The 18022-nt window shown below is 31.2% G+C and overlaps 1 protein-coding gene across 1 annotated transcript in view; it reads left to right on the top strand.

Annotated features, from left to right (window-relative positions):
- The first annotated feature begins 200 nt into the window (after nt 1-200).
- The window catches only part of LOC108907889 (nuclear receptor subfamily 2 group E member 1), a 38815-nt gene continuing 20993 nt past the window's right edge, over nt 201-18022 (top strand). The window contains exon 1 of the mRNA XM_018711723.2: nt 201-253. Coding sequence (XP_018567239.1) covers nt 232-253 — 22 coding nt within the window. The 5' untranslated portion in view covers nt 201-231. The remainder of the gene's footprint in view (nt 254-18022) is intronic.

Genomic DNA, 18022 nt, shown 5'->3' with positions numbered 1-18022 from the left:
TTTGTTTCCAACTATCAGCTTCTAAATTCATTAAATTTAGAATTTAAAATTGAAGTGCTCACTTGTCCCTAGTATTAATTACGCAATAAAAAATTTAAATATTAATCATTTGCCGTTATTAATCGATAAGATTGCAAAGTCAAGTCATATTCTAGGATGAAGCAATGTTTTATCTTAATACCAAAACAAGACGGTTTAGTGTCGGTACATGAGAAATGTAAGATATAAAAAATGAGGAATTATTACTATTCAAGTAAGTGTAATTTTGCACATTTTATAAATTTTTGCTGTAGATCTTGTAAAATATACTTAGGTACCTATAAGTTTGTCCTTATCGCAATATTTTGCAAATGAAGTTAACGCTATTTTTATTATTTTATAGTATAGCATATTTTTATAGGCTAAGAATTTTTAATTCATAATTCTAAGCACATATTTTTACATATTGAATTTCATCACTCAATAGGTTTTTTGCGCTTCTTTCCTTTATTAATTAATTTTAAAAAATTGCATTACAATACAGTTACCCAGTTTCTTCTTCTTGTACTAGAGATGGTGAGAACAAAATTTTGATGAAAATTGAGATTTTATAATTTAATATTCTGTGTTAATGATGCACAGTTATTATATTAACTAGAAAACAAAATAAATAATTATGTTTAAATATATAAAAACGCGTGCAAATGGAAACAAATATGACATAAGTGTCTAATGTCGAATTTATTTTGATTTTAATTTTTTATTATTTGAGACGTAGTGATATGAGTCATCGAGACAGGTAAGCATAAAACTGTAATTATATATTTTTAATAAACATGTACAAAAATATTCATTCACTTTATGTACTTAAAACTTGTCACTAAAACAATGAGATATATAATAAGTAGATCCATATTTATAAGTAGATTGAGAAGCTTGAGTTGGTGTTAAAACTTATTAGGTACACGAAAATATTGTACTTGTATACAAAACTGGATTGATATAAAAATATGTCTAGTAAGGACGGAGATAATGGGCGAACCGTCATTTATTTTCTAGGATGAAATATTTATTTCACTTTATTCAAAATATAAACAAAATTATATTTGATTTACTTTTTTTATTTAAGATATATGCTAATTATGTAGTTGAATCAATTCAAAATAAATCTTGAACTATTCATTTGATTAAAAAAGTGTGTTGCAATATTTTGCTTAAAATCGTAAAAAAATCAAAATATCGCTGACGCAGATATTTTTATTTGAAGTCTTGTCGCGATTGTTAAAATAATTTTAAAACTTCTACGTCAATGTTTTTTTTTTGGATTTTTAATACATGCCTTATATTTAAGTTATATTGAATGTATTTAACTGTTATAAGAAGTTTATTTTAAACTAGAAGAGCAGTACATTAGAATTATCATAATTAAATGCATTTATCGAATTTCTGAGATATTAATTAATTATTTTATTAAAATAACATCCTCCTGTATGACAGCAACTTAGAAACACCCTGTACAGACTTCTTGACGTTCTTGACGTTTCAGAAGAAACGTTGAAAATAAAGATTAGGTCCTCTGGTTGGTGAATAATTATATTTAATGTGAACAGTGGTGCATGGTGTTTGAATCCATGGTAGTATTTTGCCCGTGTGTTTCTGATCTTTGATTGTTACCGAAGAGTTATTTTCAAATTTGAAGTACAACCCGTACAATATTTGTTGAGATAGAATTCCAAGAAAAGAATAAGCCAATAAAGTTCTGTTGTCGAACACTGTAACAATTTACCACGATAGGGGCGTCCTAGAATTGTCCGCGATGTCTTTCTATCTCGAGTATCAAATGCAGGGGTCTTCTTGGAATTCTATTTCAACAAATATCGTACGGACTATAGTTCTAATCCCTCGTCAATTATTCTTTAGAGTGTTGATCAAAATCATCTTTCTCTCTCTCTCTCACTAAAATTTGAGTATAAGTTAGGTTTAATGCGTGTCCCGTAACTGCCTGTGTCCTGGAACTCGTACTCGTAACTTCGTACTGACGTGTCTTTCCGTTTGTCCAATACTTTTCGGAATATACACGGATTGCTGAAAAACCCTGGTTCCTTGAAGTAGATCGTTCCTACTGCTCATCGTCAGAATGGATACGGTATGCTTTTGCTATTTATTTAATTAGAAAAGGGCAAACACTCAAAATAGTCCAGAACATGGTTACTCAAAAAATATATATTTTCTCATGTGCGACTGCTCAACGAACTGCGAAGTGTACCTGTTGATTGGAAAAATTACTTGAGGATGGATGTTAAAAGATACAATTATTTACTGGAATTAATTGGTCCACATATTACAAAACAAAATATATGAAAAAAGCACGTAATAATCAAAATTACAAAGTGCTAGTATATGCTTATTTCCCGTGAGAATCGATTTGTTTAACCAATCACTTTTTGTAGAAGGGAATTTATTTATTTTTTTAGTAACCACATCTCTGGTCACAGCAGGATCCAATTTTTCAATTAAAATTCCATAAGTCTGATTTTTTTCTTACGGTAACTGGATTCTTTTCACCTCTTGTCATAAACACGGAAAACTATTGCGTAGTTCAATAAATTCAAAGAAAAACTCATGTGAGCTCTGCCAATGGTCTGATATACACGGATTATAAAATTTATCTCTATCGAAGAAGAAAGCACAATTTTGTCAATTCTATTCACATCAGTGTCTTCTGGAATGAACCTTCGAAGAAGTTCTTCCAAAGCTTCATTAATGATTATAGAATATGCATTTGACCTAGCATTTATAACAAGAGGAAAACGAACCCTGAAAATTGAGTTGAGTTGAACAAAATCAATCAAGACAAGAAGAGATATGATAAGCTCAAGAAAGCAGGTGAGGAAGATCTAAATGTAGTGGAATATATCTTACAACAAATAACATATTTTAAATACTTAGAAGTTACAGTAAAAGGAAGATGTGGCAAGAGTATATAAATAATCGAGACAAGGAGGATATATAATGTATTGGAGACGTTCAGATAATTAAAATATAGAAATCTCAATATAACAATAATGAAAATAAATAAAGTGACAATCAGACCTGTAATAACATACGCAGCTGAGAATATTGGAAAGAAAGGTTTTAAGAGGAATTTTAGAACCAAAGAAATTACAAGGAGAATTTAGAACATATAGGTATAAATTATGAATTTAGGGGTTTAATGGTTAATGAATGAAAAAGACATTACGAGATACGTAAAGCACAAAGGCTAAGGAGAGGAAAGAAAACGATGAGCTTATATGGAAAATAGTAGATGCAGATCTATGCAGCGCAGACCAAGAGGAACACATCAATTAGATGGCAAGAACAGGTAGCTAAAAAGACATACCAAAACAGATTTTTTCAATGAGGGCTTGATTAAAATAACAAATAAAATGAAAGCAAACTGTAATTTGTCGAAAGACAAAAAAACAAGGACTATGCGGACCAATCGACAGCAATCGGATCAGAAATGCTCATGGAAACGAGTGATCTATGCTCCCATAACAAGGATAAATCTATGATGACGTTCGTCACAACGTATATTCTTCATAAAATAATTTGTTTTTAATTCAACTACGTAAATTAGTAATACATACAATGATGAACAGTAAAGTTATGATAACTGAATTTTTTAGCAGACAAATATAATCACTTTTTTAAGGAACAGCCTGAAATCTAAATAAAGGTAATGACAGTGTGTAATTTGAAACAAACTCATAAGTAGATGTAATGACTTATTCTATGTATACATATGTATATTCATTATAACTAAAGACATAAAGATCAGAACCGCCTTGTGGAGTATACATCGGAAATTAAAAACGAATTGTCCTTTGATTACATCAGTTACGATTTATAACCAGCAACTTTAACTGATTATTAAATTAGCTGAAAGTGAGGCAGTGGGGCCCTAAAATATGGTGATGAGATATAGTCGATGTCAGATATGTTGCATTTAGATATTTCATCTATTATCCTGTTATATGATGCATTTATTTGAGGACAAGCACAGGGGTACTATAGTTTTCTGCAGCCTTTACGTATAATTAAATTTTAAACATTAGCTATTATTATCGATAAGATTCCAAATGAAGTCATATTCTGGATGTAGCCATAATTTATCTTAATAACGTAACACCGCGGTTTAGAGTCGGTACGTTTGAAATATAAGATATAAAACATGAGGAATTACTGCTATTCAAGTGAGTATCTTAATGCTTTATTTTATTAATGAATTTATTCTCTAGCTGAATGATATAGTATATAGGTTATAAAGTTGACAAAAAATAAAATATTGTGATAGTAATCCAAACAGTAAAATATATTAGGAGTATTAGATAGAATGAACATTTCACGATTTGAATAAAGTTTATTTTTTATGAATGTAGGTAACTATAAAGTTATATTGCAAGAAATATCACGATGTAGGATACAGTTAGGGATACTAGAGAGGGCGGAAATATTTAGATACAAAGTATTGAAAAAAAATCGAATATATGTATATTACTATTGAAACATAGGGAAAATGTGCTCAAAGTTAATTTTTAATGTAAGTTCATTCTTTTGCTTTTATCTGAAATAAACTTTTCAATTACTTTTTCATTAAAGTTTGGTATTTCTCGCACCATTGATTTTTCAATAGATAGATTGCATTGCAAGTGCTCTTTTTATATCTTTACAATCTAATTTAAACTTTTACAATAAAAAACACACAAGAAAAATACGTAGGTAATTAACGTAACGTAAACGAATTATGCGACTGTAACCATGACCACCGCTCTAAACACTTTACAGATTTAGGGGCGTGATGTGAGGAGTCCACGTATTCAGTGTTTTTCAAATGAATTTTGCAAGTCGAGTTAAATTGATTGCACATTCGAAATTTAATATTTCCTTTTTAATGTGTTTCAGAAGGCTACTCTAATTATTATGTAGATAAAATAAAACAAAATTTAAATCACATTTTTTTACTATGAAAATTTTGGTATGGTATGCTGATGAGAACTAATATTATATCTGTTTTGCTGATGAATGATCTTAGCTGTTTATTACATATAGCAACTGTAATTCAGAGCTGACGCGGCTGTAGTCCACAGAGAAGTTGTTTAGTCAAAGTAGGACAAGAAAAAAAGATAATAATAAACAATATTAACAAAAATGTGTGTTGGTGTTCCAATTTTTGGAGGGGGGAGAGAGGTGTAGGGTTACGACAAACTTACTTTTTGACTTCCTAACCATATCAAAACATCCAAAGGGACTAACTTCACCTATTCGACAAATGAAAAAATAACAATAATAATGAAAGGCGCACCAAAGATAAATATGTTTTATGTTTCTGTGTTAATTGTTGAAAACTTTTCGGGCTAGTTTTAGATTCCTAGCATTTCGGAAGACATATTTCTCTCTTCTATAGAAGAGATATAAATAGAAGAACAATTATTCAGGCCAAAATTTACAAAAAATGTAATTTACGATCGACGAAAGTTAAAAAAAATCAAATTATTCTACCAGCTCACTAGACGTATTTTTCACTCGTTTAATTCCAATTTATCATCATAGTCAGTCAGACAAGCTGGTCCAATTTCATTCAAAAACAGAAAATTGTTTAAAAACGCTATTTTCATGGCATAATTCGTGTTGCAGAGTTCTGGATCCATCTTTTTATCCACCTACCCATTTATGAATTCATACATCTTTCTATCATCCACCTGTACCACCTATAAAACCCACCCATCCACCCATCTATCCATCTACTTTTTGTACTGAGAGACTGAGATATGAGATAACAGCCTAGAAGTTTGAGAATGCAATAAAACTTGTAGAATACTCTACTTTCTAAACAAAAGAAAACGATATCTCCAAATCATTCTTATTTTTGTTGCTATAACGTGTTCTTTCTTCTTCAAAGGATTTATGCAAAGAGTTACGCTTTCGTTTAGTCCCTCTATTTTTCGTTTCTCTTTTTAACAACCAACAAAAATCGGCCATCATGTTGTGACCCCATCTTCCTTGATATCGCTGTTCTATAACCTTCATATCCTGATGAAATCTGGATTGGTTTCCTGAAAATCTTGGAGAATATAGCGAAGAACAAGGCGAACGATTTTATCAGGATATGAAGGTTATAGAACAGCGATATCAAGGAAGATGGGATGGCCGATTTTTGTTGGTTGTTTAAAAGAGAAACGAAAAATAGAAGGACCAAACGAAAGCGTAAGCCTTTGAAGAAAAGCAACAAAAATAAGAATGATTTGTAGATATCGTTTTCTTTTGTTTAGAAAGTAGAGTATTCTACAAGTTTTATTGCATTCTCAATCTTCTAGGCTGTTATCTCATCTCTCAGTACAAAAAGTAGATGGATAGATGGGGGATGGGTGGGTTTTATAGGTGGTACAGGTGGATGAATAAATATGCGTATTAATGCGTGAACGACTGGATAGAAAGATGTATGAATTCATAAATGGGTGGGTGCATAAGAAGATGGATCCAGAACTCTGCAACACGAATTATGCCATGAAAATGACGTTTTTAATCCATTTTCTGTTTTTGAATGAAATCGGACCAGCTTGTCTGACTCTATGATGATAAATTGGAATTAATCGAGTGAAAAATCATACGTCTAGTGAGCTGGTAGAATAATTTGATTTTTTATAACTTTCGTCTCTCGTAAATGACGTTTTTTGTGAATTTTGACCTGTTTTTTGAATTTTTCCGAAAACTCAGACCTGTTGGGCCAAATCTGCAGCCAGATTCGGATTCAGCGGAAAAAAATACACGGAAATATAGGGGTCTGAATACCAGATCCGATACTTTTTTTTTGTGGGGCTGTGTTATTTTTTAGAATTAAGCATATAGAAGTTCAAAAAAGCTACAAACATTGTATTTTATGGTATTGTATACACGCAATTATGTCAATATTCTTTAATTAATTGAACTTTTATACATCAAGTTGGAGACTTTGACAAATTTTTTTTTCTCGGAAATGGTTGAGTTTAGGACATATGTCGTATGAGGTTCCTTGTTCACTTTAAAGCATTCTATCGTCTGTTAAAATTAAACAGTCAAACTTTTAACACCCTGTATTAGAAATACCATCAGAAGTTACAAGCAATTGTCGAATTTCTAAGATAGCCAATAAAGTTCTGTTATCGGAGCTATTCTAACAATTGACCGCGGCAAGGGCGTGACTTGAAATTTTCCGCCAATGTCTTTCTATCTCGACTGTCGAATGCGGTTAATTCCAAGAAAGTGACGTAGGAGTCTTGGAATTCTATAGCAACAAATATCGTACGCACTATATCTTAAACCCTGACACACCTCTATATTAAACCAAAACCTCGTATTAAAAAAGAATTATATTCGTTTTAATTTTACTTTTCTTTAATAGTTGTTATCTAAGAAAAATAAAACAAAAAACACGTACTAATACGTGGTTCCTTTACCTAATCCCTAGGACTTTTGGTCCTTAGATAACTACTGGAATCTGCCCATAATACACGAAATACTTGTATGGTTACGTTTTATCGATGATATCCACATAAAGATGCTATAATATCCAACTTCTCAAGATAAATCAGAGATTAAAATAATAAAAACATTAATGTAATTAATAAAATTTAAAAATTAATTCATCGTTAATCTCTTTATCTTGTTGACATGTGTCAACTAAGCTAATACATCGTTAAGTTTTATTCATTCATTAAACAATTCAAATACTTTCATATCATATTTAGATTACCTATCGCTTGTATTATTGTTTAAAAATATTTATTTCTGACATTAGGTATTTAAATAGTTTCGTTTTAACTTAACGAAATGGTATAAAATCGTTTGTAATAACTGGAAAACTGGACAATCTGTGTTAAATTTACTGATAATCAGTAAATTTTGTTCTATACTTCTTTGGGAATAATAGGTATATAGAATACGTTTTAGTAAGTTTGTCTATATTTTCTATACATTTGATGTTGAAGATATACTGCTTTTCACAAAATTCATCGTAGCAGATCTCACAAGAAACAAAAATTAGAAAATGAAAAATTTCAGGAGGGTAGAGACTTCAAAAGAGCAACATACGTATATTATTTTCTTCCATATTCAGGAGTACATAATATTCAATTAAATAAAACCAAATATTTAACCTCATATTCAGTAGACTATATCTCAATAGGTGTTGACTTTTACATATGCGTAAGTTGGTCTAGAACAAGGGTCGGCAAGTAATTTTAGGCGGGGTCCGGATATTTTTGAAAATTTTTAACGAGGTCCAGAAAAAATTCATATTTCTTATTTTTTTATTTTAATTTGGACTCAAATTTAATCTGCTTACTAACCATTAAGAACTCAAAACACTCACACAATTGTAAAATACTAGAAAAAATGATAAGATTGGCACTTAAACGTAAAAAACATTTTTTAAATAATTTATTTGAGTAATTTATACTTTCAAAAAATTTTTGGCGGTCCAGTATTTTACCTTCCGCGGTCCGGACTTGGACCGCGGTCCGCCAGTTGCCGACCCTTGGTCTAGAACGTCTTATCGATCGAGAGGTGATGTTACACATAATCATCTAATTGCAACGGGGGATATATTATAATTATTATCTGAACGTGGACATATTGACGTAAATGTATTGAGTGTCCGGAAACTAAACCGACAAACAAAGACAGCAAATTCTAGGAATGATTTCATATAGATTTGACATAAATGGTGTTATCCAAATCTGTTTCCTAAGGGAGGTGGGGCTCTTTGAAGATAGCCCTTTGAAAATTTTTTTTAATTGCTCGGATCGCTGTTTATCTAGCAGGATCAAACTTAGATCATGTGTTAACTCTTATATGGACAGCCTTTTGATATAAAAATGATAAATTGTAACCACACATTTGGGAGGGTCAGTTGATATTTTTAATTATATTTTTTTATCTTCGACTTTTTGGTATTTTTAGTTCTAAATTAACGAGGTAGTTTTTTCTCGAGTGTCTAGGGTGTACTGGATGCGAGATAAATCTATTTCAAATGATTTTTTTATTTTATAACTAATTTTATAACTACAAAATTGCAAATTCTTAATTACTGTAGAAGAAAAAATTTTTAAATACTCGATGTTCAGTTGTACAAAAAAATCTCTGTACAATAAAGATATTTTAAATTTTTTTTACTAATCCTTAATTTAGTGAGTTTAAACTTAGTTAATGTTGGTTTGAGGTTCGGTTTGGGTATAACATGTTACGTAGGGTTCTATTGATTCTATTTCGTACTTTTGGCATGTACAAATTTTTTTTTCCAATGTTTCGACATTGAGGTTGGGGCGCTCCCTAAGCATTAAAAAAAGGGGTTTTCGAAAAAACCTCACCGGAATATGAAAATTCAGATTACCATAAGATTATTCAAAAAAATTCACGACGAGACGATGGAAATTGGCGAGTGGCGAGAATTGTGTCCAATATTTCCCACTGTGGCACGTCTCAATAATAGGAAAAATTTCCTAACATGAAACATCCTCTTCATATATCTATTAGGAGAAACCGGATCAGTGATTCCTAAAATTTCATGATACGGGAAGACAAGATGATGTAATTAAAGAACATTAGGAAGACATATTGTTGAAGTTGAGGAAAATTCCAAAATTAGTATTAGAAGGCTGGCTGAAATGTATCCAAATATTTCAAAAACTACTGTAGGAGACGTTTTGCGCAAGGAAAACCTATAACTTTTTCATTTTAGAAAAGTCCAGGCATTGAAGGAAGCCGATTTTCCCGCTCGTGTTGAATTTTCTAATTAGTTGCGAAACCAAAAAATTCAAAACCCTATTTTTTATTTATTTTTTATTCTGCGATGAAGGTACTTTCACGAAGGACAAAATTAATTTTTAATATGCATAATTCCTATGTGGTGCCATAAAAGAGACGAGGCATCAGGATAGATTTAGCATAAATGTTTGGATAGGAGTTCTTGGAAATAATCTACTAGGACCTGTGCAACTGCCTAATCGCTTAATTGGGAAAGATTATTATCTACATTTTTCGGAGAACATTTTACCAAAATTAGATGACATACCTGGGATATGCGACCGGTTGTCCCGCTCACACATTTTTAACGGACAGAAGTGGATCGGAAGAGGGGGTCCTGTTGCTTCACCAGCAAAGTCTCCAGATTTAAATCCTTCCTATTAACATAGGGGAATCTTCATAAGGATTCGACAAACTTGTACTAAATTTTGTTTTCTAATTTTATATTTGATTTATCAAATGCAATGAAATATGTAAGGTTTCTACGAGTGTGATACCATTGTACAAATTTTGTTCAGCATGTACTATTACTAAATTAACTGATTCAATAAACCGTGATTTGAATAATATGTATAGGTAACTGGTGAATAAATAAATCCATACAAACTTGTAGATATCTGCATTGGGCTCAGTTGTATAAGAGTTGTAATACCTATGTGTTAAAAATATATTTTTTAACCAATCAGTAAGAGAGTGAGTATCAGCAGTAAAACATTTGGGTTTATACATTGATAACAATTTAAATTTTATTTAACACGTCAAACACATTTATCAAGGAGCGTTCTTAAACTTAGGTCTCCATGTCACTTAAAATACAGTCTAAATGAATACATAAAATTGAAAGTTATTAAATTCTTAATATACCTACATCGTTGCATAACAGGGTGATTCAGAACTTATCAAAAAAAAAATTTTAATATACACGGGACTCCTACAATTCTATAAAAAAAAAAATAGAAAAGGGCAGTTCGAAATTGATATAGAAATAAACTTCTGCATGGCACTGGAAACTGATCCACTGTAAAACCTGACCTGGCGCAAGGCAAAGCATGAATGGACAAAAAATTGAAAGAATTTCTTTCCCAAGGAAAGAAATAAATAAAATTTTATGACACCTATTTTATATCAGCAAATTCAACTGCTTTTGCCGCTATTGTTATTATTAATTAATAAAATTAATTTGTGGTTTGAATTTAAAAAATAATTTGACATACCTGATGTTACAACAACTGTTCAAAATCTGGTCCACCGACGTGTAAACCCCAGTCTTTCCCAGTTTCTACGAAATAACAGAAATATTGTCATGCTTCACCATAACACAAATGCTTCACCATAAAACAAATGCTTCACCATAACACAAATGTTGTCTTGCTTCATCGTAAATTTAAACGATTTCCATCAACTCCGAATTGCATACACGTAAGCCATTTTTGGCACTTGAAAAAACTAATGTAAACACTATTCGAGATCACCTGGGGCCACGTGGAGAGAGAGCACATTGCGTACAGTACATTGCATACAACGCACAACGCGAATAACGCTAGAGACTACAGTAGTCCACGATGTAAAATGTGAATACTATAACTTCAATATTTTTTTTTACGAAAATGTTTTTTACGTTATCGACATCATTTTTCATGATGCATCTATTTCCAATTTTCTATTTTTTGATAAGTTGTGAATGACCCTGTATTAATCGTATTATTCTCTGCCGAAATAGAACGAAGAAAAGTTATAAAAGAATTAAAAATACCGCGAATGATTTATTTGTGCTATCCTATAAGTGTCATATACTTATACAGGGTGTCCCGAAATTCGTGCAACAAAGGTCATAGATTCTTAAAACAAATTTAGGGGACCCGTATTTTTTCTTTTTGCCAACTGGCCCCCTCTTTCGGAGTTACAGCCCCCTGAAATCTGCCCCTAAGAAGTCTTTTTTATATCTCAAAACCATGTTGTTTGGTACACAGGGGTTTTATGACATGTAGAATCTCACAGTGCTACGCTTTTTGGCGAGAAACCCCCTTAAGACACTTTTTCGTGGGCCACCTTGTCTTTGGAACCAGAAAAATTTGGTTGCAAATTTGATTTTTTTTTAAATTATTAGTTAGCTAGAAAGCCATTGAATTTAGAAACTTTTTTGTCTCTTGATATTTGTTTCGTAAAACCCAATGTTTTTAAGAAAAATGGGAATCACGATATAAATTCTATCATATTTTGACATTTTTCTCGAAAACATTGCGTTTTACGAAAAAAGTATAAAAAGACAAAAAGTTTCTAAATTGAATCGCTTTCTAGTGGACTGATTTTTAAGAAATTTAAATATGCGACCAAATTTATTTGGCTCCAAAGACAAGGGGGCCCACGAAAAATTGTCTTCAGGGGGTTCCCCGCCAAAAAACGTAGCACCATCAGATTCCACATGTCATAAAACCCCTATGTACCAAATTTAGTGATTTTCGTACAAGGTTGTGAGATATATAAAAAAAATATTATTCGTATTGGCGGACTTCAAGGGGCTGTAACTCCGAAAGAGGGGGCCACTTGGCAAAAATAAAAAATACGGGTCCAAATTCTGTGACCAAATTTTGTTGCATGAATTCCGGGATATTTTAAATAGATTTCCCGATACAAATTGAATAATTGAATTGAGTAATTGAATTGAGTAATTGACTAATTTACTTGTATTTACAATAATTTCTTTAAAAACTGATCAGTGTTGAAACTCTCTTGTATCTAAATATGTTAATATAGTATAGGTATAGGGTTATGACTTTCAAATTTTCTTTCTAATGGTTAAATGAGCAAAAAGTACATAATTTTATGCCGATCACGGGTTTCGATTTTAAATTTAGAAGATTTCAAATAGTTCCGAGGATATTCGAAGGAAGCCGATTTTATGCTATTTATTTTAATAATCATATTTCACTTATTTTAGGACAAAAATGTGTAATCTGATATAAAATGATGTGACGAATAGATTTTTGTGGTTAGTATTAACATATCTCTAAAAATGTGTGATGAACGGTTATCTTTTGTTTCTATTATGGACGCCATATTTAGTTTTTGCCTCATTAGAAAAAAAGGGCGTATAATTTTTAGAGTTTTCATAAATAAATAACCGAGATATTGAATATAATTATAATTTTAATAAAAAAAAGTCTAGTAGTTATGTGGAGCATTTCAATTTTTTCTGTAAATTAATTTAATATTTTTAATACTTTTTAACACTGCAACCTTTATTCCTACAACAAGAGCAACATTTTTATCCTAAAATTTTGAAGAACAAGTGAAATACAACTAAAAAAGAAATAGCATAAAATCGGTTTCCTTCAAATGTCTTCGAAACTATTCGAAATGTTCTAAACTCAAATCGACATAAAATTTTGCACATTTTTGCTCATTTAACCATATCTGCATCTCTTAAAACATGGAAGATACCTGTATTGGACAATTAAAAAGTTATAACTCTGTATTAAATTGCATTTTTCTTTTGTTTTGATAGTAATAATCTGCCTCGTTTAATTTAGTTTCGAGATACTTATATGTCTCAAAACCTATGTTTTAAATTTCTTATGTTCTAAGCTACTGAAAAAAAAAAATCGGACTTATTTATTTATTTATTTCACTATGAAAATAACGATAAGTAATATTATTTTGAAATAATTATTTTAACATTATATTGCATTGCCAAAGGTGACATGGCAATTTTATAAATTGTTCAGCGTTATCTACATGTTTAAAAAGATTAACATCTCGAAACCAGTTTAAGCAACATTTCGTGTTAAGAGAGTTCAAGTTTATTAGAATCAATCAGCTTTTAGGAAATGATTTATTTTTTAATATTTGTTTTCGTTCAAAGATACCTAACAAACTATGTAACGAGCGTTCAAAAAAAAACGTGGACGAAGTTGGCTCTGACACATTGGACGTAGGGCGTAGCTTATAGCGACCAACTTAACCTCATTTCTCAACGAGCTGTATAGCAGCTGTTGGTTTCAATAACAAAGCGGGGATACAGCGCTTTGACAGATGACGTTTAAGTTCATTTGCTATACGCTACGCCCTACGTCCAAATTTTCAGAACCAACTTGACCACGTTTTTATCTGAACGCTCGTTATTTACTAAAATTATACCTGGTGATTTATAGCATAGGTAATTATGTAAAAAGAATCAGATGAAGATAGAACAAAAAAATGTTGCTAGTAAAAAAATATAAAATTCGTTTTGGCGATATTTTAAAAACGAAAAAAAATTGTAATAAGTAATAAGAAAATTGAAAAAATGTTTTCTAATAAAAGTTTACGATTAAAAATAATTCTTTTGTGTAGATAAAGGAGATTTTTAAATAACAGCCACACAAAAAAATCGACTTTCCGGGCCAGAGGTCAGACCATGTTTATTATGTTCTTTGGGTCGCTGAATCCGAATCCGAGGTCCATTTAACCCCATCACCTCAGGATTTTTCATAACCTCAAAAAACCTATATTCTGAACAATTAAATCATATAATCTTAATTGTAAGACTCAAGCTTCCAACGCTAAATCCAATTAACCAATCACATACACATTTAACCCAATGATATCCTAACTTAATAAGCCCATGAACCCAAATCCCAATAACCCTATAACCCCATAACCTCATAACCAAGGAAATAAATTACAGGCAATGTGTATTATTGCAAAACATCACGTAGCTGAGGACTTCTTGAAACCTCTAGTAGGTTCTCAAACCTAAAATGCATCCTATATATAAATCTAGTCATTTCACATGTCCGGTCTTTTTTTCATTTCATTTAATCTAGTCAAGAGAGATTCTTAACATTAATCATTCATTTATTTATTTTAGTTTTATTTTTATATGTGGTACGGCCTATCCTAGAAAAACTCTTACGAGAGCTATATGATGTACGAAATCCGATCGCACAACCACCCCGTGTTGTACATCGGGTAATACTAATGCCGACGGTCCTACCAGTTAAAGTTATTAAAAAAACTAGATCGACTGTAACACTCGTTTCTTTGGTGAATGGGATCAAAGTACAAGGTAATGAAGTGGTTGTTAGGGAATCGTGGGGTTATGAATTGTAGGGTCATGTGGGTTTTGAGGTTTGAGTGCATAGATTTTTAAGAAATCCTCAACCACGTTAACATTTAGCCATAATACAGATTGCCTATTATTTATTAGTTATGGGACTATGTTATGAAGTTACGGGGTTATGAGGTTATAGGGTTATGGGAATATTTTGGGTTTGTGTACTTGGGTTTTCAAGGAGTCCTCAGTTATGTGATGTTTTGCAATAATACAGATTGCGTATGATTATTCCCTTTGTTATGGGGTTATGGGGTTATTAGGGATTCGGAATCAGCGATCCATAAAACGTATAATAAACATGGTCTGACCTCTGTCCGAAAGTCGATCTTTGTGTGGCTGTGTAATTTGAATTGTATCCTATATTCTGAATTCTCAGACATGTTTAATCAAAAAATACATTTTTGAGATATAGGGGTAAAGCTCAAAATGACATGCAATCACAGCACAACAAACAAACAGTATCTACAGTGTAATGGATAATTTTATGTTAAATGATCAATTTTAACATTTTTTATTACCTATATTTAAGGCAATTTAAGCAAATTCAAAAATGTTTTACAATTTTATTTTCTAAAAATAATGTACTCTTGTTAGAACTTCCTAATGTGGACGGTTTTCGAGAAAAAAGGTTTTTAATTGAACTCTTACAATATTACGATGAAGAAAATAAGTGACTTTTCTCAAATATATAAATTGTTAAATAATGTAATCGTTCAAAAAAATGCAGGGTGTTTCGCATAAGAACCGACACAAATCAGGGACATGTAGGAGAACCCAAAATATGGAGATTTAATTCAACTTACCTTTATACTAAGCTGCACCCCTGAGAACTTATTGATAACATAATGAAACAATGCCTTGTTTTGAAAATGAAAAATTTTTTCTTATTCGCAAACATTTATTTAGTTTTTTATTTTTTTGTTTATTCGCAGTATGGCAAAGTATTCAAACAACGAGAAAGTATTTAACAAATCTATAAATAAATATTTTAAATTAAATGAAATTGCATATAAAATAGTTCTTGGTATATTCTTTAAAGTAAATAATTGTTTGTTAAAATAAAATAAGAAATTATCATTATTATCGTTATTTTAATAATGTACAATTTTAATTTGTATATTCCTATACGAGTTATTTACTCAGGGAAATATTAAATATTCTATACAAAATCAAAAAAAACATCCAAGTTCTTATGCTACAAAAAAATTATCTAGCGATAAAGTCAATTTATGGAAGTTGACTTCGTGTAGTTTTGTTATTAGTTTCAGTTGTGATTTACTTTAGAAAAGTGAACGAAGTGAGATAGTGCAGTATATTCATCGATAAACCGAACAAAATTAAAACATATTAATGAATGTAACCTGATAGAATACCCCAGAAGAACAGTTCATTCATGTTCATTCATCAATTCCAGAAACTTTGAGGAATGCAGATATTTGCAGGACATTTTATTGCACCTATATACCTAACTGAAAAAAATTGTTTACTCCGTTGATCCAATTTAGGGTCCAATTTACTGGAATCTTTTATTTTCATTAATTTACCTAACTCAGGCTATAAACTTCGTCACAAACTTGCCGACTCGCCGAAACACGCTCCCACCACAAACCTAGACAAAGGGCGCCGCTTCATTGTGACACCGAAAGAGGGTAGGGCCAAACGCATCCCTTAGAAAGGAAGGGACAATTTGGACCAATCACAATAAAGATCGCCAACGTGAGTCAAAAGGGTTTCATTCATACTGGCGAAGTATTATACTATTTTGTGAAAATAGCCAAGTTTAAAATTCTTTGCCAGCGATAGGTAATATCAAACAATCATTGACTGTCGAAGAGTGTAGTTATTTTGGTGGCGTGTTTTTTGTGAAGTGGCATAGGGTTCCCAAACCGACTATGATAAGTGCAAGTGCAGAGAACATGATACACATGGAGCAGCATCACTTGCAGCTGAAATCGCAATCTCCGTCGTCTTCGAGTAAGTTCCAAAGTGTCAAAGTGTGTATTTAAATTTCGTTGGTGGACACATTTTAAGGGAATATTCCTCAGGTAAAAACTAACAAAGAGGTTTATGTGAACTTTGGTCCGAAAATGCACTAAAGGCCTTCAATTAGAGACGTGAAATAACATATTTACGAAAAAATTACTCGTAAAATTTTCATATTTTGTTATGTGTTAAGTAATTGCGTAGTAGAGACTGAACTTTTATTGTAGAAACTACAGATTTTCAAAATAATTTTAGACAAGTTAACACAAAGAAATAGCTAAATCTTAACAAAAATTAAACAAATTAATTTGTTATTAAAACCTAATTTCAAAGCTAGTTCCAGTGAGAATATGATGGATAGACAATCGTTAATTGCATGTGCGTGTGATTTTAAGTAACGAAATGCTGTGAAATTGTTATATAGAGGCTGAGTTACTGTAGTGCTGAAAAACCGTAAAATAACGTCAAAATTATAATTACCTAAAAATAACTGAAGGTTATAGGTTCAACAGACAGTTATGGTACCTATCAATTCACATTATTTTAATGTTCGTGTCCTCTCTGGGTTAGTTTTTGAGGTGTCAGTCGTCAGACTGTAAAAATGACAGCATTCCTTTGATTTAAGAAATATACCATAAAAGCTTTCTGTTATATAACAATTACACTTGTAAAAAATTATGTTATATATTATATCCATTTATGTTCAATTTATTTGTGATAATCTATTAATTAAAACTTTTTTCGAAAAACTATTGCTTCTATTGTAAAACAAGAAGAAAGTCAATTTGAAGAACAAACCATAGATATTAAATGTACGAACTATTGTGTCAAATTTTTCGAAACTGTCATTATGAGTTTTTGATATATAAAAAAATTAAGAATTTGACAGCTTATGCCGATCTCGAAAACAGTGCATTTCTGGACTGATCGTATAAACTTTTTTGCCTACCTGAAGAATGCCCTAATAATAGGCCAGGAAAAAGAGCTGGAAAATGACCATTTCGCGACTTTTTGTTTCGGCAAGCTGAATTTATCACTATAGATGCCAAATATTATGTACATTAACATATTAGTTTCCACAGTCATAAAAATGGAGGGAAGATTGTTTACAGGCTGGTTAGTGGTTAGTTGTATAATTTT

The sequence above is a fragment of the Anoplophora glabripennis genome, unplaced genomic scaffold (assembly GCF_000390285.2).
Source record: "Anoplophora glabripennis isolate ALB-LARVAE unplaced genomic scaffold, Agla_2.0 scaffold122, whole genome shotgun sequence".
Taxonomy (NCBI): Eukaryota; Metazoa; Arthropoda; class Insecta; order Coleoptera; family Cerambycidae; genus Anoplophora; species Anoplophora glabripennis.
The sequence above is the reverse complement of the archived record's forward strand: the minus strand, read 5'-3'. Positions and strand labels throughout refer to the sequence as shown.